This window comes from Ursus americanus, chromosome 12, assembly GCF_024610735.1.
Source record: "Ursus americanus isolate L20-20 chromosome 12, mUrsAme1.1.p, whole genome shotgun sequence".
In the NCBI taxonomy this organism is placed as follows: domain Eukaryota; kingdom Metazoa; phylum Chordata; class Mammalia; order Carnivora; family Ursidae; genus Ursus; species Ursus americanus.
This window is the reverse complement of record NC_142138.1, coordinates 31,091,212-31,118,562: the sequence shown is the minus strand read 5'-3', so window position 1 is coordinate 31,118,562 and position 27,351 is coordinate 31,091,212. Positions and strand designations below refer to the sequence as shown.

The 27,351-nt window shown below is 34.0% G+C and overlaps 1 protein-coding gene and 1 pseudogene across 3 annotated transcripts in view; one reads left to right on the top strand and one right to left on the bottom strand.

The window, feature by feature from the left end:
* Positions 1 to 27,351, top strand: part of PIGK (phosphatidylinositol glycan anchor biosynthesis class K) — a 110,758-nt gene that overhangs the window by 11,860 nt on the left and 71,547 nt on the right. For all 3 annotated transcript variants that reach the window (XR_015726270.1, XM_087866016.1, XM_045801987.2), the window contains exons 4-6: positions 22,096 to 22,231; positions 23,663 to 23,774; positions 26,596 to 26,692. Coding sequence is in view for 2 of the 3 variants with exons in the window: in XM_087866016.1 (XP_087722142.1) it covers positions 22,096 to 22,231; positions 23,663 to 23,774; positions 26,596 to 26,692 (345 nt within the window). In the remaining variant the exon portion in view is untranslated. The remainder of the gene's footprint in view (positions 1 to 22,095; positions 22,232 to 23,662; positions 23,775 to 26,595; positions 26,693 to 27,351) is intronic.
* On the bottom strand, positions 13,607 to 14,091 carry LOC123795403 (protein tyrosine phosphatase type IVA 1 pseudogene; annotated as a pseudogene).

Genomic DNA, 27,351 nt, shown 5'->3' with positions numbered 1-27,351 from the left:
TTTACTTGTTTTTAAAATAATGAATATTAGAATTCAATGTCAATTAGAAATGTGAATTCTGGTAATGTATCTATAACCTAGGATTGAAAAAAAAATCATGAATTGCCTGTTATTACTGGTTTTAAAGTCATGGTGGCAGTATAACTTTTGACCATTGTGTTTTAAGCTGCTGTGGATTATATCTTGTACATCAGAGGGCATTTTCTAAGGTGGAGCATTAATAAGATATTTCAGGGATTTTCTTGTACTTATTAAAATAATATGGAGAAGGGCATGGTTTTTATGGTTCTTTGAAAAATCTGTGGCTTTCTCTCCAGTAAGGTCAGACAAAATGGGCCCCTATTTCTGGCCTCCTCCTCCACACCCTGCAACACACACTAACTGTTCACAATAATTCAGAGACTACATAGGGATTTTCTAATGACTTCCTTCATTATTCCTTGAGTCCTTTATGAGAGATTGTTTTTTCCTTGTATTACATATTAAAAATAGTCACTCAGTAAAAAAAAAATTAGGAAAGGAAAAAATATTACAGGTAATTGCAAACATAGTAAAAGTAGTAGATTAATCACTTAAGAAGCAAAGCCCCAAACCAGTAGAAGGAAGAAAATAATAAAGATTAGAGCAGAAATAAATGAAATAGAGACTAAAACCAAAACAAAACAAAACAACAATAGAACAGATCAGTGCAACCAGGAGTGGTTCTTTGAAAAGGTCATAAAATTGATAAACTTTTAGCCAGACTTATTAAAAAAAGGGGAGTGGGATACTCATATAAAGTCAGAAATGAAAGAGGAGAAATAACCACAGCACCACAGGGGTGCTTGGCTGTCTCTGTTAGTAGAGCATGTGACTCTTGATCTCAGGGTTGTGAGTTTGAGCCCTACATTGGGTATAGAGATTACTTAAAAAAACAAAACGAAAGACTTTATAAAAAACAATCAACACCACAAAAATACAAAAGATTATAAGAGAATATTACGAAAAATTATATGCCAACAAATTGGACAAGGTAGAAGAAATGGATACATTCCTAGACATAGATACCTTCCAAAACTGAATCAGGGAGAAATAAAAATATTGAACAGATAGATTACTAGCAATGAAATCAAATCAGTAATCAAAAAATTCCCAACAAATGTAAGTCCAGGACCAGAGGCTTCACAACTGAATTCTACCAAACATTTAAAGAAGAGTTAAGGGGCATCTGACTGCCTCAGTTGGAGAGTGTGAGTCTTGATCTTGGGGTTGTGGGTTCAAGCCCCATGTTGGGTGTAGAGATTACTTAAAAATAAAATCTTTAGAAAAAGTAAAGAGTTAATACCTATTCTTCTCAAACTTTTCCAAAAATTAGAAGAGAAAGGAAAGCTTCCAAATTCATTCTATGAAACCAGCATTACCATAATATCAAAACCAGATAAAGACACTACAAAAAAAGAAAACTATGGGTCACTATCTCTGATGGACATAGATGCAAAAATCCTCAACAAAATGTTAGCAAACTTAATTCAACAATACATTAAAAAATCATTCACCATGATCAGGTGGGATTTATTCCAGGAATGCAAGGGTAGTTCAGTATTCACAAATCAATCAACATGATGCATCATATTAACAAGAGAAAAGATAAAAACCATATAATCATCTCAGTAGATGTAGAAAATGCATTTGACAAAGTGCAATAGCCATTTATGATAAAAACTGTCAACAAAGCAGAGGGAACATACCTCAACATAATAAAGGCCATATATGAAAAACCAATGGCTAACATAATATTCAGTGGTGAAAAATGGCGCTTTTCCTCCAAGATCAGGAACAAGACAAATACGTCCACTCTCATCACTTTTATTCAACATAGTACTGAAAGGAAAACCTAGCCACAGCAATCAGATAAGAAAAAGAAGTAAAAGGCATCCAGATTGGTAAGGAAGAGGTAAACTTTCACTATTTGCAGATGACTTGATGCTATATATACAAACCTGAAAGACTCCACCAAAAAACTACTAACAATGGTAAATGAATTTAGTAAAATTGCAGGATACAAAATCAATATACAGAAATCTTGTAGTTCTATATACTAGTAATGAAGTAGCAGAAAGAGAAATTAAGAAAACAATCCCATTTACTATTACACCAAAAAGAATAAAATACCTAGGAATAAATTAACCAAGGATGTGAAAGACCTGTACTCTGAAAACTATAAAATGTTGATGAAAGAAATTGAAGGTGGTACAAACAAATAGAAAGATATTCCATGCTCTTGGATTAGGAGAATCAATATTGTTAGAATGTCCATACTGCCCAAAGCAATCTGCAGACAATGCAGCCCCTATCAAAATGCTGTTGGTGCATTTTTCACAGAAATAATCAAATGATCCCAAAATTTATATGGAACAACAAAAGATTCTGAATAGCCAAAGCAATATTGAGAGAGAACAAAACTGGAGGTGTCAAAATTCCAGATTTTGAGATTTACTACAAAGCCGTAGTAACTAAAACATTATGGTATTGGCACAAAAATAGGCATAGATCAATGCAATAGCATTGACAGCCCAGAAATAAACCCACAGTTATATGGTCAGTTAATCTATGACAAAGGAGGCAAGAATATGCAATGGGAATAAGAGAGTCTGTTGAACAAATTGTGTTGGGAAAACTGGACAGCTACATGAAAAAGAATGAAACTGGACCACTTTCTCATGCCATACATAAAACGAACTCAAAATGGGTTAGAGACCTAGCTGTGAGACCTGAAACCATAAAATTCCTAGAAGAAAACATAGGCATTAATCTCTTTGACTTCAACCATAGGGACATTTTTATATTTATGCTTCCTTTGGCAAGGGAAACAAAAGCAAAATTAAACTATTGGGACTACACCAAAATAAGAAGTTTTTGCACAGTGAAGGAAACCATCAACAAAACCAAAAGGCAACCTACTAAATGGGAGAAGATATTTGCACATGATATATTTGATAAGGGGTTAATATCCAAAATATATAAAGAACATACAACTCAACACATACTCACACACAAAACAATCCAATTTGAAAATGGACAGAAGACATGAATGGACTTTTTCCAAAGAAAACATATAGGTGGCCAACAGACACATGAAGAGATACTCAACTTCACTAATCATCAAGGAAATACAAATCAAAACAACAATGAGATATCACTTCACAGTTGTAACAGTGGCTAAAATAAAAAACAAACAAAAAAACGGGAAATAACAAGTGTTGGCAAGGATGTGGAGAAAAGCTTTGTGCACCATTGGTGGGAATGCAACCTGGTGCAGCCATTGTGGAAAACAGTATGGAGGTTCCTTGAAAAACTAAAAATAGAATTACCATACGATCTAGTGATCCCACTACTGGGTATTTACCCAAAGAAAGTGAAAACATTAATTCGAAAAGATATATGCACCCTGAGGTTCATTGTAGCATTATTTACAATAGTCAAGATATAGCAGCAGCCCATGTGTCCATCCATAGATGAATGGATTAAGTATATATCTATATCTATATATCTATATCAGCAATGGAATATTACTCAGCCATCAAAAAGAACGGAATCTTGCTGTTTGCAGGAACATGGAAAGATCTCAAGGATATAATAAGTGAAATGTGTCAGAGAAGGTCAAATGCCATATGATTTCACTCGTGGAATTTAAGAAACAAATGAACGAAAAAAGAGACAACAAAACCACACTCTGATTACCAGAGGGGAGGTGGTGGAGGCAATGGGTAAAATAGGTGAAGGGGATTAAAGAGCACACTTATTGTGATGAGCACTGAGTAATGTATAGAATTGTTGAATCACTATATTGCATAACTAAAACGAATAGAGCACTGTATGTTAATTATACTTGAATAAAAAAGAAGAGAGAAAAAATAAAAATAGTTACTCAGAGTGGTTAAATGACTTGCTTAAGGTCCACTAAAGTTCCCATTATGTAATAGAACCAGAATTTGAATTCACATCTTTCGACTTTATGGCCTGAGCATTTCCATTATATCACAACTATCTCTTCCCTAAGAAATTGCAACAATTAATATTTATGTGACATTTACAATTAGAGAATTCTTTTAATAACATCTGATTTTATTCTTATTCCAGTCCTATAGAGGTTGGTGTTATTATGCACACTGATCACTTAATACCTTATTAATTTTAAAGATGTATATCTACATGTTGAAGGTAGTACTGAGGTGTTATGAAAATACTTAATTTAATAAATATAAGGAATGCCTCTCCTATTTCTTCATTTACTTATTTTTTCCATAGTTTCTACATTGTCTTAGTCTTCATTATTTGATGTGTCACGTACTTTATGCTTCTGCACATCATCCTGCTTTGTAGCTATAATACATGCTTCTGTACTTCAACAGCTTTGTAGCTGTTTATTCCCTGTCTCTAGTAGTCTCTTTCTCCCTCCAACTCATCCTACACACAGCTGTTAGAATTCTTTCTCAGACACTGCTTTCATGTTTTCACTCCCACGATCAAGAAACTGCAGTGACTCTCTGTTGCCTTTCTAAAAAATCCAAAATTTTCATCCAGCCTTCAGTCTTTACTGCTTTGTTAATTCCAATTTACTATGTTCATTTGTAGATTCATTATGGCATCTACTACACAATACTTAGTCACTCTCATTTCTCTCTATATATATTTATATATATAATTTTTACCATTTATCCTACCTAAAAAACTTTATATCCTCTGTGCCCTCCTTTCCTACTCCTATATCAGTGCATTAAAAAAGAAATTGCAATTAATTTATACAATTTTCTAAATAATTAAATATATATTCAAATTTTTATTATTATTTTTATTGTATGATTTTTGTCTAATTTTTTATGAACGAAAGGACTGGAACTATAGTAAACGTGCTTTGTAAATAATTTGCAATATATTATTGTAGTTATTGTCAAGGTATAATATTAACTCACGCCTTTGATTGTTCTGCTTCTTGTCTCCTGTCACTTCCCAATGCTTTTTCTCGTATACTCTGTAAAAACACAAATAATAGTTTGAATATACTTATGTATTCCTAACAGTCTGTCATTTTATCCTCACGTTGGCAGCTGATCTGTCTGCCACTCCACATGATGTTCGTGAAGTGTATAAAATCTTGAATAGGGGAACATTTAGAATAGTTAAGAAGTTTAAATGTGCTTTGAGGAGAATAGTGACAAGGATAAAAGGAACATTTTGGGGGCGCCTGGGTGGCACAACGGTTAAGTGTCTGCCTTCGGCTCAGGGCGTGATCCTGGAGTTATGGGATCGAGCCCCACATCAGGCTCCTCCGCTATGAGCCTGCTTCTTCCTCTCCCACTTCCCCTGCTTGTGTTCCCTCTCTCACTGGCTGTCTCTATCTATAAATAAATAAATAAATAAATAAATAAATAAATAAATAAATAAATAAAATCTTTAAAAAAAAAAGAACATTTTGGCCACTGCCACTGTGCTCTTACCTTTAAATAATTAGAAACCATTTGAGAGACTAAGAAGACTGTGAAGGATTTTATGGAGCAAAGGGATAATTTCTTTATTGATTTGTAAATACATGGAAGGTTTTGGGATGTCAAAGAAACGAGAGATGCTTATTTCTTAATCAATACCACAATGTTTTTATTACTGAAACTAGCTTCTTATCTGGTAACTTGATTTCCTTGACTTTGTTCTTTTTTAGAATCATCTTGGCTATTTTGGGGTCTTGTTTCTTCCATATTAGGTTTAGAATGAGCTTGCCAAATTCTTAAAACTCTGTTGAGATTTTGATTTGCATTGCAGTAAATTTTAGATTAATTTAGAATGGGCTTCTTTATGGAGTTAAATATTTATGTATAAGGTATATCTTCATGTAATTATGTGTTTAACAGCTCTCAACTAAGTTTTATAATTTTTAATTTTTCTCCATAAACATTTTTGGTAGAATTTTTAGTTGTCTTATTTTTTTTGTTGTTGATATTGTGAATGTACCATTTAAAAAGTACTTTTCTTCTGTTGCACATACAGTTGGGTTTTGTATATTGTTCTAGCAACCTACTGAACTGTATTAATTTTAATAATTTGACTATAAATTTTCTTTTTTTAGTAGCCATAAAATCTATAAACAATGACTAGTTTCTTTCTTTCAAATCTTTATACCATAAACTTTTTAAAAAAAGATTATTTATTTGAGAGAGAGAGAGAGAGAGGACACGAGTGGAGGGGAGGGGCAGAGGAAAAAGGAGAAGCAGACTCCCTCTTTGAAGGGAGCCCGATGTGGGGCTCAGTCCTGGGACCCTGAGATCATGACCTGAGCTGAAGGCAGCCGCTTAACTAACAGAGCCAGCCAGGCGCCCAACCATAAACTTTTAAAAGTCTTTAAAAGCTTTCATATTTGAAAATTTGGGAATAAAAACTATCTTTAAAGACCTCAAAATTAGTAATCCAGAGAAACCCTTATTTTGTCCATGAAAACAAATGTGTTCCTGAGAGGTAACGTGATGTTTAAGGTCAACAACTGTGTGGTGGCAGACATAATGCTAGAATTCTGGTTGTAGTGATTATATTATACTATGTTGTGCAATTTATCAGAATAAATAAGTGAAATATTAAAGAAAAAGGATAAGTGAAACAGTTAATTAAAAATAAAGATAAATGTTGATATGCTTTATGAAACTGATGTTTGCATGATAATATACTTAATTTACTAATGTAAATAATAATCTAATAACCGTACCAAAATTACAATAGCTGATCTTCAGAGTTTTTTCTTGTAATAATCTTTCTCTAGCACTGTTTCATCTATTCAGCTTGAAGATAACTCAGAAAGTTATTTTTATTTTCACTTTGGTACCTCCAATAAAGTGAACTATTGGTGTGTTGTATCTAGTATTTATATCAGGATGTGCAGTAACTTGATTTCCTGGATATTTGTCATAACCTTGTTAAATAGTCTTGAGGCACCTGGTGGCTCAGTTGGTTAAGTGTCTGACTTGATTTCGACTGGGATCATGATCTCAGGGTCATGGCATCAAGCCCCATGTCAGTCTCCATGCTCAGTGGGGAGTCTGCTTGAGATTCTTTCCCCCTCCCTCTCCTTCCCTTTCTGATTCTCCCCCTGCTCATGGTCTCGCTCTCTCTCTAAAATAAATAAGTAAATAAAATCTTTTAAAAAGTAGTCTTATTGGATGCTTATTTTAAAGTCAGTTATAAACCAATTTAAAATTCAGGTGCTTCCAAGGATTGTGCAAATGTAAGGAAATCACAGTTTAGATGGGAGGCCATTAGCACAGTATTTAAGAGAATAGACTGTTAGTGAAACACTCTTTCTTTGTAGAAGACATAACATTATATATAGAAAATCCTAAAGACTCCAACAAAACACTGTAGAGCTAATAAACAAATTCAGTAAAGATACAGGATATAAAAGCAGTGTACAAAAATCTATTGTGTTTCTGTACACTCATAACGAACTATCAAAAAGAGAAATTAAGAATCCCATTTATAATTGTATCAAAAAATAATAAAGTACCTAGGAATTAATTTGATCATGGAGGTGAAAGACCTATAGACTAAAAACTAAGGCATTAATGAAAAAAAACTGAAGAATACAAATAAATGGAAAGATATTCTGTGCTCATGGATTGGAAGAATTAATATTGTTAAAATGACCATACTACCCAAAGCAATCTACAGATTCAGTGCTATCCCTATCAAAATTCCAATGGCATTTTTCACAGATGAAAAACAAGCCTGAAATTTGTATAAAGTCCCCAAATAGACAAAGCAATCTTGAGAAAGAAAAAAAGGGTGGAGTCATCACACTTCCTGAATTGAAACTGTAGTACAAAGCTGTCGTACTCAAAAACACTATGGTATTGACATGAGAATAAACACAGCCCAATGGAACAAAATAGAGAGCCCCTGGAATAAATTTATACATATGAGGTCAGTTAATTTACAACAAAGGATTGAAGAATATAAAATAATGAAAGGATGGTCTTTTTGATACCTGCTATTAGGAACACTGGACAGCCACATGCAAAAGAACAAAACCCGGACCACTAACTTACATTGTACACAATCATCAATTCAAAATGGATTAAAGACTTGAATGTAAGACCTGAAACCATAAAACTTTTAGAAGAAAACATAGGCAGTAAACTCTGACATCAGTCTTTGTGATGATTTTTTAAAATTTGACAACAGAAGCAAAAATCAATAAGTGGTCAACTAAAAAGCTTCTGTCCATCAAAGGAAACCGTCAACAAGATGAAAAGACAACCTCACAAATGGAAGAAGATATCTGTAAATCATATATCTGATAAGAGGTTAATACCCAAAATATTAAAAGAACCCATATAACTCAATAACAAAAAAAGAAGTAATCCAATCAAAAAATGGGCAGAGGACCTGGATTAGACATTTTCCAAAGAAGACATGCTGATGGCAAATAGGTATATGAAAAGGTTCTTAATATTACTAATCATCAGGGAGATGCAAATCAAAACGACAGTATCACCTCCCACTTGTTAGAATAGCTATTACCGAAAAGACAAGAAATAACAAGTGTTGGTGAGGATGTGGAGAAAGAACTCTCATGCAGTGTTGATAGGAATGTAAATTAGTACAGCCACTATGGAAAGCAATAAGTAGGTTCCTCAAAAAGTTAAAAGTAGAACTAACATGATCCAGCAATTATATTTCCGGGTATTTATCCAAAGGAAATGAAAACACTAACTCAAAAAGATACCTGCACCCTTGTGTTCACTGTATTATTTACAGTAGCTGAGACATAGAAACAACCTAAGTGTCTGTGGATGAGTGGATGGATAAAGAAGATGTGGTATGTATATACAATGGAGTATTATTTAACTATAAAAGAAGGAGATTCTGCTAATTGTGACAATATGGTTGGACCTTTGAAGGCGTTATGCTAAATGAGATAAATCAGAGGAAAACGAATACTGTATGATCTCACTTATGTGTGGAATCTAAAAAAAACTGAACTCATAGATACAAGGAACAGATTGGTGGTTGCCAGAGGCAAGGGGTAGTGGGTGGGCAAAATGCGTAAAAGTGGTCAAAAGGTACAACTTCCAGGGGCACCTAGGTAGCTCAGTTGGTTAAAGTCTGATCTAATTTCAGAAGTGGGCAGGAATGATGACTTATGTTGCTTTTGCTTCTGATTGCTATCAAACTAACAAGCAATGCAAAGTATATATGAGATAAGAATATGAGTAAGCGACTGTAGCTCTCCTCTATTTGTTTGTTACCATGGTGATCCTGAATTTGGTAGTTCATGCAGCTTGCAAAGCATGAGAAACCAGCCAGGTCAGAGTGATCCAAAACAGTCACCAGCAGAAGGGCCATGTTGTCATTCAGAATTTCTGCCTACTATCCCATTAGGCAATTTCTCTCTGTGCCTGACATTTATACTTACATGTTTTATTTCCTACTGTATCATCAGGCCTTCAACAAACCTGGAAAGGACCTGTTAAAGTCCCTGCTGGTTTGTTGATCTTGGACGAACTATTTAATATCTCTCAGTGTTAATGTCCTTGTTTATAAAATGGAGAAAGAAGACCTGTATGGGGTGAATTTTGGTGGTTCATCAATCCGGTTGGGAGTAACTCCCAGCTCCCTTGCATCATTCCACAATTTCATGAATCAGCCTATCCTTTTTTCTGATTATTGCATTGGCTTAACATCAACTGACTTGGTATTAATTTAATGATCCTGAATACTAGGTTTACTGTGACAGTCTTAATTACCATAAGAAAGGTCATAAAAGGGTACAGGTTTGTAAGTTGAGCCATTTTGAGTTATGAGTTGCCTGTACAGACCAGGCAGGAGTAACATGCCTCTTAGTAAGAAAAGGAGAAAGAAGCAGATGCTTGCAGAAGAGCTGAGTCACATTAGTGTCAAATCACTGGCATCTATAACGTTTCACAGGTTTTTATTGTTGATATCTCAAACTACTTTCTGGTCTCTGTAAGCCTTTATTCTTGAATTTTCATTGAATTATGTGCCATGCTAATAATTCATCTTCCTTCTTTGAACTAGCTTTAGTGATTCCTTACAAATCAGAAAGCCTAACTAGAGTACATATTAGGGTGTGGATAAAGGGTTAACAAAGCCCTTTTCTAATACAGAAGAAATTGACTTTTGTTCACTTTGTGACTCTGTTCTTTTGGATATCTGATAAAGGTAGGCAACATTGCTTTCGGTAAAATTGTTCCTTTACTGATTAGATAATTGTAAGTGGACCAGGATAAATAAGTCATAAGTACATAAGGAGAAGGACATACCTTTGGGCTTTTCTGAGTGGGAGGATTCTTGTAACTGGGTTTGTTCCTTGAGGGACCCTGAAAAGTATGTCTATGAAGTTATTGCATAAGATGTTGACTCTAGTTGGGCATGAGGTTTCTAAGCCAAAGTGGATATTCTGCCCACCCATATAAGTCTCACTACCTCATCCTTGAGTGTCATCTGAAGCACCAAAAAGAATAGCTTGGGAGGATCACATACACATATACACTATGCCATGCTGTTAGCCTCTTAGACTTGAAAGAGAAAGCCCTGGATAGTTATGTATATTGCTATAGATTGTTGTGAGGGTACTCCCATGGAAGAGGAATGTCTAACAGGTTTTATATTTTGCTGCTGTAACAAATAGTCACAAATTTAGTGGCTTAAAATAATGCAGACTAGTTTTGGATATCGGAAGTCCAAAAATGTGTCGTCAGATCTATGTTCTTTCTGAAAGCTCTAGGGGAAAATCTGTTTCCTTATTTTTTCCAGCTTCTAGAGGCTGCCTGCTTTCCTTGGCTCATGGCTCTATTCTCCATTTTGAAAGTCATCAGCATAACATCTTCAGTGGCTCTTCTGTTGTCATATTTCCTTCTTTCTCTTTGTTTCTGCTGTCACATTACCTTCTTTGATTCTGATGCTCTTGCCTCTCTCTTTTAAGGACCCTGGTGATTACAGTGGGTTTACCCAGGTAATTTAGGATAACCTCCCCATCTCAAGATCCCTAACTTAATCACATCTGTAAAGTCCCTTTTATCTTTAAAGGTAATGTATTCATAGCTTTCTAGGACTTAGGCATCTTTTGTGGCCGTCTTTTTTTTTTTTTTTAAGCTTTTATTTATTAATTTGACGTAGAGAGACAGCCAGCGAGAGAGGGAACACAAGCAGGGGGAGTGGGAGAGGAAGATACAGGTTAAGGGAAGATGCCAAAAGAAGGGAAACATAAAAACCGGAAGAGAGGGAATAAAATTAATTTGGGGGTTTTTAGGTATCTGCATTGACTCTTCTATTTATTACACTGATTCTTTCTAAAGTAAAATTAGGGGAAACCGATAAAATGCCTGATGCATTTGAGGTCATATGACTGACAGTGGGTGCTAGATTGGTCTGAGAAATAAGGAGGAAGGCAACTGATAAGGGATGGTGTGGAATATTTACTTCTTTTCTCCTTCTTCCCTCTTCCCCTTTTCCAACCGGTAAATATATGTTGAGAGCCTATAGCATTTGGAATACACTTGACAATTTGTATAATTTAAACTAAAGTGGGGATATAGGGAAGAGAAAAGGGCAGGAGAGTAAATTGTAGCCTCCAAGAAAAAACATAAAAGTGTTTGGGTGGTGACAGTGGGAGTGACCACAAAATAAGTCAGACTCAACTTGACATTTCACCATGGAAAGTGGTGGTAATAATAAGTATTTCTAAAGAGTTCTGAGGATTCTAATGGAGAATTGATTAAAAAAAATGTGATTCTCTGTCACATTATATCCGACTCTTTCTGAGGTGTTGAAAGGGTAAGTGAAATTAACATTTATGGACATAATTTGATTTCTTTGGAGAAAAGATATCTCACAGAGTTTTGTGTTAATGGTTTCCAAGAATTTGACCTGAGCATAATAAGCAGGAGGTTACTCAGGTCAGTAAAAAGTATCCTGACATTAAATCCTTAATGCCCACCCATTAACTTTAATTTAACATTATATCCATGCCCAAGGCTTCCAATCTTGAAATTCAGATATGTTATTTTAGAAATTAAAACCCTTATTAATCAGAACATAATTTACCTAAAATGTCAGTTTTTCTCCACTGTATTAGAAGCACAGGACAATCAAATAAGACCTTCATAGGGAGTTTGTTCTAACAAACATATTTTAGGTTTTATCCTGGGCAAATAAAATCTAACTTAATTTCCTGCATTTCATCGAATTCTGTTTATATTGTTATATTTAATAAAATAGATATTCAAATGTTAGCTTTCATATACTAATAAAGATTTTTGTTTAGTAGATTGTTCTTATTTAGGAAAGTAGTTTAGATACTGACTTTTTTTTTTTTTTCATTTCACTATTTATTTAGATGTTTAGCTCTCACACTAGGTTTTTACAGGCTGGTGAACCCCGACAAATTATTTCTCCCATGGAACTGTAACTACACATTACAAGATAGTGTAAATACATGGTTGAATTAACATTAATACACATTGCTGTTTGATCAATTATATAATAAGTTATCAAATATCTAAATACTGAGTTACACAGCTCAAAAGCATATAAAAATTAAATGTCTGCTCAGTTCCACCAGCAGAAATCCACTTCTTTTTTTACAGGGGAGGTTGGGAAGAGAAGGAAAAAAGGCATGCTTCAACAAAAATCCTGGTAAACAGCTTCCAGTAGATATGGAAAAATAATACGAATTTTATGATTAAGAATTGTTGTAGCTACAATAATAAAGCATTTCTACCTTTAAAAAATGTTTACTAAATTAAAGAACATATTCTACATATTCTGCCATAAGGCAAAGATAGTATCATACTAGAAATACTGAGTAACCTTCTCTCATTCCTTTTTAGGTTTTCTCTGTTAAGTTGCACCCAAAAGTGCAACCATTAAATTAACTGTAAGGCTTTTTGCCTGGAGACATTAACGGTGTGCTTCTGTGCAATGTAGATTTTCAAGATAGAGGTTTTCCATAACAGCACAAAATGAGATCTATAAAAAGACATTAAATAATCACTGTACAACTTGATAAAAAAAATCTAACAAAAATCATTGGTTACATAAATCTGATATATACTAGTATGAAGGTGGGCAATTTAAACATAAAGTGAGCAAACAAATAACCATATAGTCTTTGATTCCAATGTTTGAAATGACTGAAGGAATGAACCACATAAGAACTGGCATGTTCATAGTTCCTAGGTTTTAGTTCTGTATGATAGTAAAAATATACAAGTATTATATTGGATATTTTGGTACCTAATCTGTCTATATTTCTTATGTATTGATAAGATTCTGGCATAGATTTAAAGACTTAAGACTCAGTACTGCATGATTTCAGGAAGGGTTGGCTGGTACAAATGATAAGCAAATTTTAACTGCTGAACTTCTAAGTGTCCGGAAAGGTTGGCCGTAACCCAAACATAGAGGTTCTGTGAAGCATGTAACCTGGTAAAACTGCTTTTCAGTATTCCTATAAAAGTTTCATTAGACTTATTCACCCAGCCAACTTCTTGGGTAGTATGCACAGCAGATTAGGTCCTGTCTGAAGTTCCATTCCAAGACAGTAGCGTCAGGCACCCCAGTTTTATTGGCCATTGATGTCTTTGCAGTACAGACACATTCTATAGTGATACTTCTCTAAATACAAAAGTTGCTTAATGTTAAAGCTCAATGGCTGCTTTTGTCTTACGATTTCTACTGCATCTTTATATTTCATTCCTAAGCATACAAGCATTGGAGCTCTTCCGTGGCCTGCAAAACAGTGAACAGAAGCACAACAACCAGGTTCTTCACAAAAGTTGAGTTTTTCAAGACTTAACCAGTTATCAGTAATCTGGTTGGATGGTAGTACAGCTTCATCAAAAAGCCACTCTAGAACATGGATACTTTCCTTTTCCATAAGAGCAGTGTCATACATAGCTTCCTATACTCTTACTATTGTGGTAATGCCATGCTTCTTAAGTTTCTCAGTAACTTTGTTTAAAGTCTTACTGGTTGGATCATGGATAATAAGAAATATATTCTTGTATGGTTGACCTCCATGGGAGTTGAGCAGTTTATTCAAGCCATGTTCATTTAGTTTAAAATATTCATTAGTTAATGAACTAATTTTAAAAATTGAATATAGAAATGATTAAAGAAACTTCAATATCCTCCACTTGTAATTCTCAGTGTTGTGAGTATAAAGTTGGGAGTAATGGGAAATGAAATGAACCTCCTAACAAGAAGCAGGAAATCTTCAATCCACTAATATTGAGCAATGGAAAGGAAGTGCGCTGAGGCTTACCCCATCTAGATCAGAACTGGAAAATGCTTTGCAGATTTCAATTCAACACTTCTGTGGTCAGGCTAAGTGCTCTTCTGTGGCTTCTTAGAGTGCTAATGAATTTCTACAGTTCTCTTGCCCTCATAAAAGTCATGCTGTGCTTGGCAGTAATCTTTCCTGTCCTTTAGAAACTTCATAAATGTGTGATGATAGAAAAGAATATACTTATTCATTGAAGACTGCAGCTTAATCCTACAGTGGGTACTGAGGTGGCAGCGACACAGGTAGCAGTGGCTACAGCCATAGGACAGGGCGTCCGTGGTGGCCAGTTGCAGAGTGGAAGCCGTGCAAGTGCTGCTAGGGGCACTGGGCCGGTTTTGGGTTTTGAAAAAGAGTTGAAATTAGAACATTCCAGTCCCTGGCATTTTTAGTCAGATTTTATTGTAACTTAAAAAAAGATTTGGGGAAGATTTTTTCCAGTTTTTTTTTTTAAAGGTGAAAACAGACTTAAAATCTATAGCTCTGTAATTATATGATTTATTTAAAATTTTAGAAATGTTTGTAATGAAGTTTAAAGCATTAATTTCATTGAGCCATGGAAAATAGAAATACTAAGATGTGGTTCTTATGAGGAAAAGTGATGTCCCTTTAATATTTGTTGATGTGAGTATGAAATTACTAAAGGTTTATTGTTATTGTTTTTGTTGTTTGGCTCTGCTCATTACTTGGGAGTGGAGTAAAAGCCAGGGTATTCCAATGTGCCAAAGAATGCAGTAATGGATGGAAAGTGTGTGGGCTTGGAAATAAAATCTCAACTCCTCAGCTTACCAGCCTTGTAACTTGGGGCAAGTGGTTTGACCTCACTGAATTTCCTTATCTTTAGAATGAAGACAATAGTAATCTTCAGGGTTGTTGTGATTTAGTGGGAATGAAGTATCTGATAGGACTGTAGCACAATGGCTGTCACACAGTCAGCTTGGCAAATATTTGTTTCCACCATCTTGTCCCTACCCCATTACCTCTAGCATATTGTGGCTACATTCTAAATACTAGTAATCATCACTTCTGTGTTAGAACTGGAAGAAATTTTAAAAGTTCCTTACTCAGAATTCTACCTTCCCCTTTTATTTTTAATTTGCTTGTCTACTAAAATTCTGTGTTCAAATTTGTTTTTGAAAGTTCTACCATATTGCTTGACATATCTCTTCTGAATTTAAATCCATTTTCTCTTTTACTCTCAAGTGGTGCACTCTGTAATCTTACCTTGTTTCCATTTTTCTATAACTTCTACTCTTATTTTTTGATAATCTTACTGAAATATGAGTCTATATTTGATAATTTGGATAAAATACTGTAGTAAGTGCTTGTACAATTTAATATGGAATGGTTAAATCAAATTCATGTCAATGAACACCATTTTATTGCTTTAAAAAAACAAATTGTTGAATTATATTTGATTAAGATTTATCATTATCTTCCAGTTAATTACTCTTTTTATATGGGATAGTCTCCATTCTATATTTTTCTTCTATAATTTTTGTCCTAGTTGATTCTTATGATCAAATTGAAGAGCGAAGTGTGGTGGCAAAATACTCTTCACCAATGTTTGGTCTGTATATCTTATCCTTTGGCAAATAGATTTTTTTAAAAAAATGATAAAACTGATACCTCAAAAGAAGCGTAGCCATCAGGTCCTCTTGATGAAAAAAATATCTAAACTCTTTTGCTTAATGCCCCCAGAAAGTTAAGAGGACTTTTTGATTTTCTTGTTATTTGAGAATGGAAGTGTACCAGAGAAGACATATTGTGGATATTTGCAAGTATTTTTCAGTCAAAATATGCAACTCAGGCGTTGTGGTTGAGTACTAGGCGAGTGCTTATAGCATTCCAAAAATTTTACATATAGACTAATAAAATCTACTGGTGCTAAACAAGACTCCAAGATACTTGATATAAAGTGTTTGAATTGGGGGAAACCTGACTAAATCAGTACAGATCATTACTAGAAAAATAACAAAGGTAAAATTTCTGTTAAACATGAGAATATGTGAAAGATTCCACATATTGTGGAATTTAAGATTTTAAAAAAATTTAAAATTTTATCCTTTCTATTTTGACAAATAATGCAACATTCTTTATTTGACTATTGACTGTTTCTGTGAGCCATCCATAATGGTCGAGAAATATAGTAACTTATAATTTTGGGTAATATAATGCACAGATTTGAATTCCAAGCCTTGAGGCTGGTGTGCTTGAGTCAGTCAGTAAACTAGTCAGTGGGAAATTGAACAATGGAAAATGGGGAAGAAATAAAAAACAAACAAACAAAAAACTTGCCTATTGGAAAGGGGAAGGGCATGGGTGAGGCATCTCTGCTGCTTGCCCCTCCCCCATTATTGGAAGAGGGATTAAGATTGGGGAGTGTTTGGAAGCAGAGATGAAGCAGTGAAGACTTGGTATAGGCTACAGGAGCAGGTGCAGATGGTTGAGAGTGAAAATGTCAGGCTTGGTGGCTGAAAAGATCTGGTGAGGGAAGGCCCTGCAGCAGGATGTAATCCCACTGCCTTTCTGTAGAAAAGTCAGGGGCTCCCGGGAATTGATTGGAGACTGTGTAGAACATTAATCTCTGTACCTCTTTGAAGTTCTGTTCTCTGATTTTTGCATTTAAGTGGGCACTTAAAATTTTAAGTTATACCTTACTACATTTAAAGGAGAAATTATATGCTCTAGTGCTATTCTTTGATTTGAAAGTTTGCTAAGGTCTCTTGATGGTTCCATTTTGAATTTCAAGGGCCTATTTTATGTCAGTTATGTGCTATAAATATTGAACAGCAATAATGAGTTCATTTAATCACCTGAGTTGATTAAATTATCAACATAAAACAAAACACATCATTATATCCTTCCAAATCCTAGGTCATATAATTTAAGGGTGTTATAGGATTCTTAAGAGCAAATAAATTATTATGTCAAACAAACTGGGTTGGAATCCTAACTCTACTATTTACTAGCTTTGTGACCCAGGACATTTAAACTTCTGTGTGCCTCAGTTTCATAACCTGTAAAATAATACATGTCTTGGAAATAATGTATGAGATAATTCTTACAATGTGCTTATCTTATTAGTACAGTGCCCGAGATATACCAAGTGCTCAATAAATGTTCTATTATTATACTAAACCACATGTGACTTTAAATACACGAGGCTATAACTAGCTAGCTCTACCCTCATATGACATGTCTGCTACTGTTGATTTCCCATCTCTGCAATGCAGTTTTTGAGTTTTATTTCTAATAATATAAGTATAAAATACTTGGCATCCTATAGCCTAGTAATGCCAGTTGTTTGACATTTGGCAAATTGAAAGTAATTTAGAAAATCCTAATGGTCTAGAACCTGTGGCTAGCAGATTTGTTATGATTAGCTTCATAGTACATTGGTGATGAGATTTATTGGCTTGGAAATTTCTCAAGACATAGAAGAAAAGGAGGAGAAAAGCCTAAAAGTAAATTATTCTGTTATCAAGCTAATGATTATACACAAAATTTGTTGAATTTGCTTTGTCCAATAGTCACTACATTGCTACAGAAGCAATAATCTACAGAGTATCCTGAATTTATATCAGGGGGAAAAAAAAGCAACACCTATGAACAGAAAGCCAGATATTTAAGAGAAAGCATCAAAGATCCCTATGATTCTCAGATCTCCTGCTGCCTTAATTTCAGCTACTCTTCTACGTTGGGATATTGATATTACTGAAGATAAGCCTGGTGATCCTAGCTCTGGGAGCTAAAGATGATCTCAGGTGGAATTACCTGATTAGTAGCAGGGCAATAGAGTGTATAGCAGTTTTAAGGGAACATTTAAAAAACACTTTACCAACACAGTAATTTATTTAAATTTAATTCAGTGAAAAATTTTTATTAAGGTAATACCAGTCTATTAATAAATGAGGAGCTATGCTTTTTGAAATGTCACACTCTAATAGTGTAAGGAAGTGAAAGATTACTCATTTATTTAAAATGGGCTCTTTTTTAACCCATTGGTTCCTGGTTCCTGATTGGGTCAAGGAAGAACTTTAGGGAGGTGAGTAAAAGAATGGCCTAGCAGCCTTGATGCAGGGTTTACCTGTTCCTTTAATGTTTGGCAAACATAATGGAATGTATTTATTTTAGACTCCCTCCCCCCGACATGTTTCTCAAATTGTGTTTCGTGCCCTCTTTTTTTGAGAAGGTTTAAAATTTCGTTTTTATTTTAATTGCCCTTAAAGTCTATATAAGCATGGTCAAGGTATTCTTGATCAAGGTATTAAATCAGATACCAAAGAGTGGTAAGGGAAGAAAATATTAGTTTTTTTTAATCTATAAAAGTAAAGAAGTTATGCTTCATTAATACTCATTATATATATTTAAAGTAGCAAATACATATGATGTACAAATTAGTAGATATATATAGGTATGTCCTCATTATTTTTTTAATTAGCAAGAATGCGTGATTTAAAATATGTAGAAGGGGGCCTGGGTGGCTTAGTTAGTTAAGTGTCTGACTCTTGTTTTTGGCTCAGGTCATGATTTCAGGGTGGTGAGATCAGACCCCCCCTCCTTGGGCTCAGCACTGTGCGGAGCCTTCTTGATACTATCTCTCCCTCTGCCCCCCCCCGCCACGCAAGCTCTTTCTCTCTCTAAAAAATAAAAATAAAATATGTGGAAACTCATGTAAACAACCGACATATTGTTTGGATTCCAACCCAGTTTGAACTTTATACAATTTCTGTGCTCACTTTTTCTTTTGGTTTTGTGTTTAGAGAAGGCCATATTGCCATATGATTTGTCGTGTGATGTAGGTTTTGCAGGGCCTTGAATAGAGTGTGAGAGTTGAGTCATCACACATGGTAGTATAAGATTGCCAGACTGTAAGAATATCATATTCTTGTATCAGTTGGATATATTTGAGGGATTTTTTTCTTAATTTTAATAAGATACAAAGCAAGTTGCTGTCATTATTTATAGGAATGTAGTAGTATGTCTTCAGTGTAGATTTATTTTCTTTGGTTTTGATTCCAGCAGTGATTGATTTGATACCAACTTAGTGAAGACTTAAATAACTGCTGGGATGCTCACTGGATATTCAAGTGAAAAAGACACTTTAAGGAGTCAACAAGTTAGGTCTCATAATAACTGATGTTTGAAGAATATTTATTGGCAAAGTCTTAAATATAAAATCTGATCCCTGAACAGTCAAGTAACATAACATAACAGGAATTTATGAATTGCATTTTGTGCAACATACTTTTGTGAATATTTTCTGTATTATCGAGTTATATTGTAGTGTAGATATCAAAATATAGGAAAAAAAAATAAAGTGTAGAACCAGGACGGATATTATCTCTTTCTACTGTTAAATACAACAGCAGTCAGTTAGTTTTAGCAAAATAACATCCTTCTTCAAATGGAGTTAATGTTTTTAGAGTACTATTAGTTTGGTAATTTTGTTAAAATGTGATTGATAATTTTGTATTTATTCATAGTTTTATAAGAACTATAAGCCTAAGGAGTTAACTTTCATTTATATATGTAAGTTTCATTATACAAATAATTTAACACCTGGACCAAGTGAGAATTTTTTTTTTCCTCCAGAAAAGAGTTCTGAACGTTTCTTAAGTTTTAGAAACAGTGAATTAGAATATGTGGTTGGACTTCTAAACCTTTGAAATTGTCTGTTCCCAGTGCTGCTTTTCTCATTGATTATCCACAAATAAAATGATTTTTTAAAATTTTATGTTAACTGAGGGTTATAGTACTTATATGGAGGCTCAAAATTGTCTGTGGGAAAAATATTGATTGAATTTATGATTTTTTAAAAGATTTATTTATTTATTTTAGAGACAGAAAGAGAAAGAAAGCAGGGGGAGGGGGAGAGGGAGAGGAAGAGAGAATCCTAAGCAGACTCCCCGCTGAGCATGGAGCCAGGAGGGAGCCCGGATGATGTGGGGCTTGATCTCATGACCCTGAGTTCGTGAACTGAGCCAAAACCAAGAGTCGGATGCTTAACCGACTGAGCCACCCAGGCACCCCTGAATTTATAATTTTAAGCTGAAATTACTGCTTCTTTATGACATTGACATTGTATAGATATTGAATGGTCTTTAATTTCATAGATTAAAATTAACTGTTAATCAAATAGATGGCCTAAAGGAATGGTCTTATATTGAGATTTGGAGGTCAGTTCAGTCTTATTTAATAGTGGTTTATAACAAAAAAGGTGATTGATAATAACTTAGTGTAAGTTAGTCATCTTACGTTTTGAAAAAAGGAAAGATATATTTTCCATTTTAAGAGGAATAACTTCACCATTCTGTGAGCATGAATCAGTAACAGCTGAAGATTTGATCTTTGAATGTGACAGGGTTGGAACCCTTTCAAAATAGAAATCTAGCCAATTCTCAAGAAAAATCACAATGTTTCAGTTTTGAACTTTAATGTATTTGGAACATATGCAGCAGAACACTTTCTTCTTGCTATCTCCTGCCAAACTAATTATGTATACCACATTAGTTTTTCCCTTATGTTTGGGAAGCTCAAGTATATGGTAGAATTGCCTGATTCATGTTCACCACTTTTAATAGTAAGATCAAGATGAGAAGTATTTAAGATAAATTTTATAATTTTCTCTCAAAGAAAATGTATGCAAAAATGAAAATGTTTCATTCACTCAACAGATATTTATTGAATACTTACTATCTGCCAGGCTCTTTTACCAAGCCTGAATGTGAGTGATACAGTGGTGAGCAGGATAGAGAAAGCCCCTGTGCTCGGAGAGCTTATATTCCAGTAGGGGTAGTGGCAGGATGTGATGGGGATTTCAAATTCATAAATGACCTGCAGAAAATAAAACATGTAATGAGAATGGAGTAGCTCAACTGAGATTGGGATAATAGAAAGATTTGGGAGAAGTCTAAATTTATTTGGTCAGTAGCCCCTAAAGTGGTAATGGCTTGGCATAGTCCTGAACAGAAAGGCTAGTGTGGAAGGAGCACAGTGAACGTGGATGGTAGGAGCTGCAGTTAGAGGTAGACAGAAGCCACATTAAAGTAAGCCTTTTAGACCATGAAAGGAGTTTCAGTTTTCCTCTAATTAAAATGGGGAGTCTTTGGAGGATTTTAAGTGAGAAAGTGTAATGATTTGACTTATTTCAGAAAGGTGACTCGTAATTTTAAGGAAAATGACCTGTAAGAGGGCAGGAGTGGAACCAGGAGGCCAGGGAGGGAGCTATTTCAGTACCTAGTCTCTTACGGAGGTGGAGTGGAGCCAGTGAAGAGTGACTGGGCCGGGATATGTTCCTGTGGCACCCCCTGACTGCACTTGCATGTTTTCATACTTAAGCAGTTGCGATTCTGAAAGTTAAATTCTTTGGAATATCATAGTTTAATTTGGAGTCGGTAAATCTAAAGAATGTCAAATATTACTGAAATTAAAAAAAAATGTTTGGGGAAGACAGTGTAGCTCCTTCAGCTTCCTTTGCTCTATGGCATAAAATACACTATGTTGGGAAAAAATTTAAGTTAGTAACTTCAAGTTCTGTGGATAAATTCATGCCAGATTGCTCTAATTTCTTTGCTTTAAAGCTTATACTACATCAGGATATGAAAACAATTAAAGAGCTCTTTTTAAATATGTACTCAATAATTATTTTAAGTTATTTTTAATGAAAAGAATGAACATAATTGTCTCATGATATAAATAAAGTGTATCTGCTTTTAACTTACTGGTTTAAGTAGGATAGTTACTGGAATTTTTTTTTTTTCTAGTCACATTGTTCTGATGCTTGCAGACGATATGGCATGCAACCCTAGAAATCCCAAACCAGCTACAGTGTTTAGTCACAAGAATATGGAACTAAATGTATATGGAGATGATGTGGAAGTGGATTATAGAAGTTATGAGGTAACATTGATTTAGCAACGTTTTTGAAATGTAGTTATCATTACTTTTAAATTTTAAATTGTGGTAGAATAAAATAGTCTTTTTTTTTTTTTTCTTTGAACTTTGTACATAATCGTCACTGAAGCTTTGATATAATTCTGTCTCTGGAGTTCATATTAAGGAAACAATACCGGAGTAAAACTAACACAGCATGAAATTTCATATATATATCTGGGATAGAACAACTTTTTCTTGGCTTTTATGTTAGAGTATTTTAGTGAGGTTTCATGTATCAACTTTTTTTTTTTTACAGTAAATTCATTATTCGTCTTTCATATTTGACCTAAAATTTCAAGTTTTATATATTTAGTATATATATTAATTGAGGAAAAATTTAAATGATTAACAAAAAACTCACCTATATTTCCACTACTTAGAGGTAATCACTTTTAAGATGCTTCCAGTGTTTTTATGCATATGATTAAAAATTAAAATGTAAATTTGAAAAATGGCATCATACTGTGTTTTTCCCTTTGAAACTTCATTTTAAATTTAATAGGTAATGAAGATGTTTAAAATTTGAAATCTTCTTGGTGAAGTCTACCTCAATAATCCTTCCCCTTTTACCAAGCCTACCAAAAGTAAGACAATTTTTTGTGTTCCTGGACCTGTTTTAAAGCAATTTGAAAATCATCTCTGTCTCCTCCCAGCCTGTAAGCTCTTTGGGGACGTGGCCTGGGATCATGACCTGAGCCGAAGGCAGATGCCTAACGACTGAGTCACCCAGGCACCCCAAATTTTCTGCTTTTTAAATTTAGATCTGTGTGATATAACTTTAAATATGCTTTCAAAGAATCCTAGAGGTCCACAAAGTCCAGGTTGGGAAATCTGGTTTAAAGTGCAATGAATTTTTTACATGTTGAAGATATCCCTAATAAAATTTAAGAACAAAATATATTAAAAAATCAAAGATACACAATTTGGGGATTATTTACGGAACTATCCTTATGGTTTTATTTTTATGATTCATGATGGACCTGTCTTTCAGGGTTTATGTAGAATTCACTAGGTAGTTGTACTAATCAATTGCAATAGTTATAATGTTGCTGAATTTATTCAAGTTTCTTTATTTTGTATCTTTCCAAAGAATTGCCTCTGAAGACATTAATAATTTTTAAATTTTGGGCAATACTTTGCATAGAATTTAAAGTTTTAAATTTAATCAACTGATTTTTCCCCAGGATAGTTTTGTTAGCTATTAGTATTTAATGGAAGCAAGTTAACTCAGATATATATTTAAATGAATAAATTTGAGTTATATTTCACTTTGTGCTTTATTTTCAGTTTATGCTGAGTAATATATAGAGAAAGAAGAAGGAATGTTTTTGAAAAAAAAAAAATTATCACGTTTCCCCTGATTCTGTTTCATCCCCTGATTTCTTTTTTTTCCAGGTAACTGTGGAGAATTTTTTACGGGTATTAACTGGCAGGATCCCACCTAGTACTCCTCGGTCAAAACGTCTTCTTTCTGATGATAGGAGCAATATTCTTATTTATATGACAGGTAATTTGAGAATTTAGGTATTTAGAAATAGAATATATTGTGATTCTCCTCAAGAAGAAATCTTCATGGAAAGAAATTTAAACGCCTTAAATGAATTTTTGTTAAAATAGTTTGTTTTGTAGTTCTCTTTTCTCATGACAACTTGAAATGATATTTGGAGGCAGCATAACATTTTATACTGTCCCTTAGATTATTATCTCTATTTTTTTTTTTTAACTATTACCCTGGTAAAGCTTATTACCTTTTATGTAGTATCCCTGCTATAGCCTTGTTGCCTTCAGTTTTGTCTCCTGATGATTAACAGGATTAACTAAAGTAGTTAATAAAAATTGCCAATCTGTCCTTCCTCTGCATAAAACTTTACAATGGTTTCTTGTTGATGGAGTCTCAAATTTTAATGTGTATCAGGATTATCTGAATGCAGATACTCAGGTCTTTAAAATTCTGATTTAGTTTTGGTACGGGGTGGGGCTTATGAAACTGCATTTTAAATATGTTAAATACATACAAACTGTAATAGTCTTTTGTCTATACTTTGAGGAATATCGGAGATAAAGTCTTAATTATATAGTTTAGTTTTATTGTTTATTTAGTTATATATGTAATATATATAACAATATATATTATTATTTAGTGATATTATTTATTTCATTTTAGCTCTTGCACTTTCTCTAATTTTCTTCTAGGACTTTTTCCATCCTCTAAACATTTGCTTAAGTTGTTACCTTTGTTTATTGATGTCTTCTCAGTTCACTTTGCCTACCTGATTATTCCTGATCTTTTTAGTCTTAGCTCAGGAGTCACTTCCTTTGGTGATTTTCCTCTGTAAGTCTAGGGTGACCTATATCTCCAATTGCCTGGGACAATTGTAGTTTACACCTGTTATCCTAATGTAATTATTAATAGTGCCTCCTTTACCCCTCAGAAGCGTCCTGGTATATATTTTATAATTGCCCAGAGATACTTCTTAGCTCCTTGGCTGGTGTAGGCTCTCCTCTTTGCACTCCCACGTTAATCTGTAGTTTCTTTATGAGCATTTAACTTACTACTTTCTTGTTTGGATATTTATTGCCTTCATTAGATTTTGAACTCCAAGATGTCATTGATAATGTTCACCTTTTTATTTCCAGTGCTCTGTTTTATGGTAGTATTTAGTACATATGAATGTTGATCAAACAATATTTAAAAATGTTTTCGGAGGGCATTCCATTCAACTGATGATAAAACATTTGCAGAATGGTTTTAGATGTCACACAGCAGGATGGTTACTGACTTCTACCTGGTGGTGTATTTTTCTTTGTCTGTCGTGTTGCATTTACTTACAGCTTTTCAGATTCAATTAATTTAAAAACTTTATAAATTAGCAGAGCTATGTCAGGAATATTGTCATTTTAGTTTATCTGACAGTGATAAGAAATTTTCAAGTTTTTGTGTCAAATATTATGAAGTACAGTACTAAACTACAGGTTGTACAACTTTTTTTCTAAGTCTATGGATACTCTTTCAGGATAGCTCCAGGTAGGGAAAAAATTCCAATAGTCAAAGATAGTATTTGATAAACTGTGGCCCACGGAAGGTTGTCTGTTTTAGAAATAAAGTTGTATTAGAACTGGTTGCATCCATTTGTTTTACTTATTGTCTTTGCCTACTTTTACACTACAGTGGCAAGAGTCCAGTAGTTGCAACAGAAACCATATGGGCCATAAGTCTAAAACATTTACTACCTGGCCCTTTACAGAAAATTTGCCAATCCATGTAAGAGAGTAGGAAGGCTGACAGTTATAATAAAATGATAATAGCTAATATTTAATGAGGGTTATTGTACCTCAGTCAGTATTGTAAATCAGTGTGTGTATGAATTCATTTCATCCTTACAGTAATCCAAAAATTTAGGTGCTATTATATATAGCTGTGTGGGCTGTGCACTGCACATAAGTGTTTGGCTAGGGGGTTGAGTGGGAGCTGCCATCTAGTATATGTTTACACATAGTAAGCTCTGTGCCCTGCCGTAGAGTTGTTCTAATGGGAGGAAGAAGTATCATATTTCCCCCACAAAGATATAACTACTAATCACTTTTGAGCTCACAGAACTGCATATATTCAGAGGGGCCACTGAAATAGACAGATTTTTCTACTTTGAAGCCCTGTGGGAAGTACCTTTTAAAAATCCACACAAAGGAGCTTTATAGGCGTTCTACTATGGGGCTGATGTATTTCTTACTTACAGCTAGGGAAACTGAGGCATAAAAAGAGTAAGTTATTTGCCTAAATTAATACAGTCGTTAAGTGGCAAGCTAGCATTTGAATCCAGACAGACTGGCTCTAATGTCACAGTCTTCTGGTCAGCTGTCATGGGATAGTGGTTGTTGGTAGTAGAAACTTTAATTTATATGTGAGAACGACACTTCGGTAGTATAGCATTCCAAGTATACACTATGACTAGTACTAGCATACTATGGGACCCCTTTCTCACCAAAATGTTTGCCTGGTATTTGAGAAATTATTTATCTCTAGAAACTCACTTCTGACATAATAATGGAGCCAGTGCAAAAATATAAATGTGCTTTTATAGAATGGAATGATAAAAGAACTTGTGAAGATATTATATCTGCTATTTTTTGCACAGTCTATCATTATTCTATTTTTAATTGGTGTAACAGAAAATTATTTTTTTGTTTTCATAGTACTTTTCAGTTTAGAGTATAAAATAACAAGTGATATTAAAATATTGCCATGAATGAAGTAAATGTTTATATCTGGATGTATGCAGTATGCATTTAAAAAATGTATGTATTTGATCTTCTTTAACTCTTCCTACAAGGACATGGTGGAAATGGTTTCTTGAAATTTCAAGATTCTGAAGAAATTACCAACATAGAACTTGCAGATGCTTTTGAGCAAATGTGGCAAAAAAGACGGTAATTAGCAAATGACTACTTTTCATAAGATAAATTAGTACCTAATTTTTCCATGGTTAGTAGATTTGTAGATCCTATTTTATGAGATTTTAACTTACTTTAATAACTTCTACTCTTTTAGATGTATGTTATTTCTACTGAACTATTTTTAAAAGAAAACTTAGTGTTCTTGAAGAGCATAAAAAAAAGTTAACCCTTTAAGATCATCTTTCTGTTATTTAGCAATGTTTTTGGAGGAAATAAGGATCCCACCAATCAAGTTCCCCATAATGTAGGGGGATGGTGAACATATATTTATTTTCCAACTTCAGCCTAATGTTACTTTTTGTACATTCTCTGACTTTCCGTGCGATAGCGATACGTATTTCTTCCTTGGAAAAAATGCTGAAATTATGATTAATGTAATATTTGTAATCTAACCCACATTAAGGATGATATATTGTTAGTAATCCATGGTGAGCACCTCTCTAGTTGAAAGTTGTCATATGAATGTAAGTGAATATAAAGCAGCAGAAAGTGCTTTTTAACTTGATTACCTTCGATAAATACTTACGGGTTACCTTCTAAACACATGGCACGGAAAGGAATATGATGCTTATTCTGCCTTCACAGTGTTTAAAATCTAGTGGAAAAGAGAAATATGTATACAACTCTGCTAC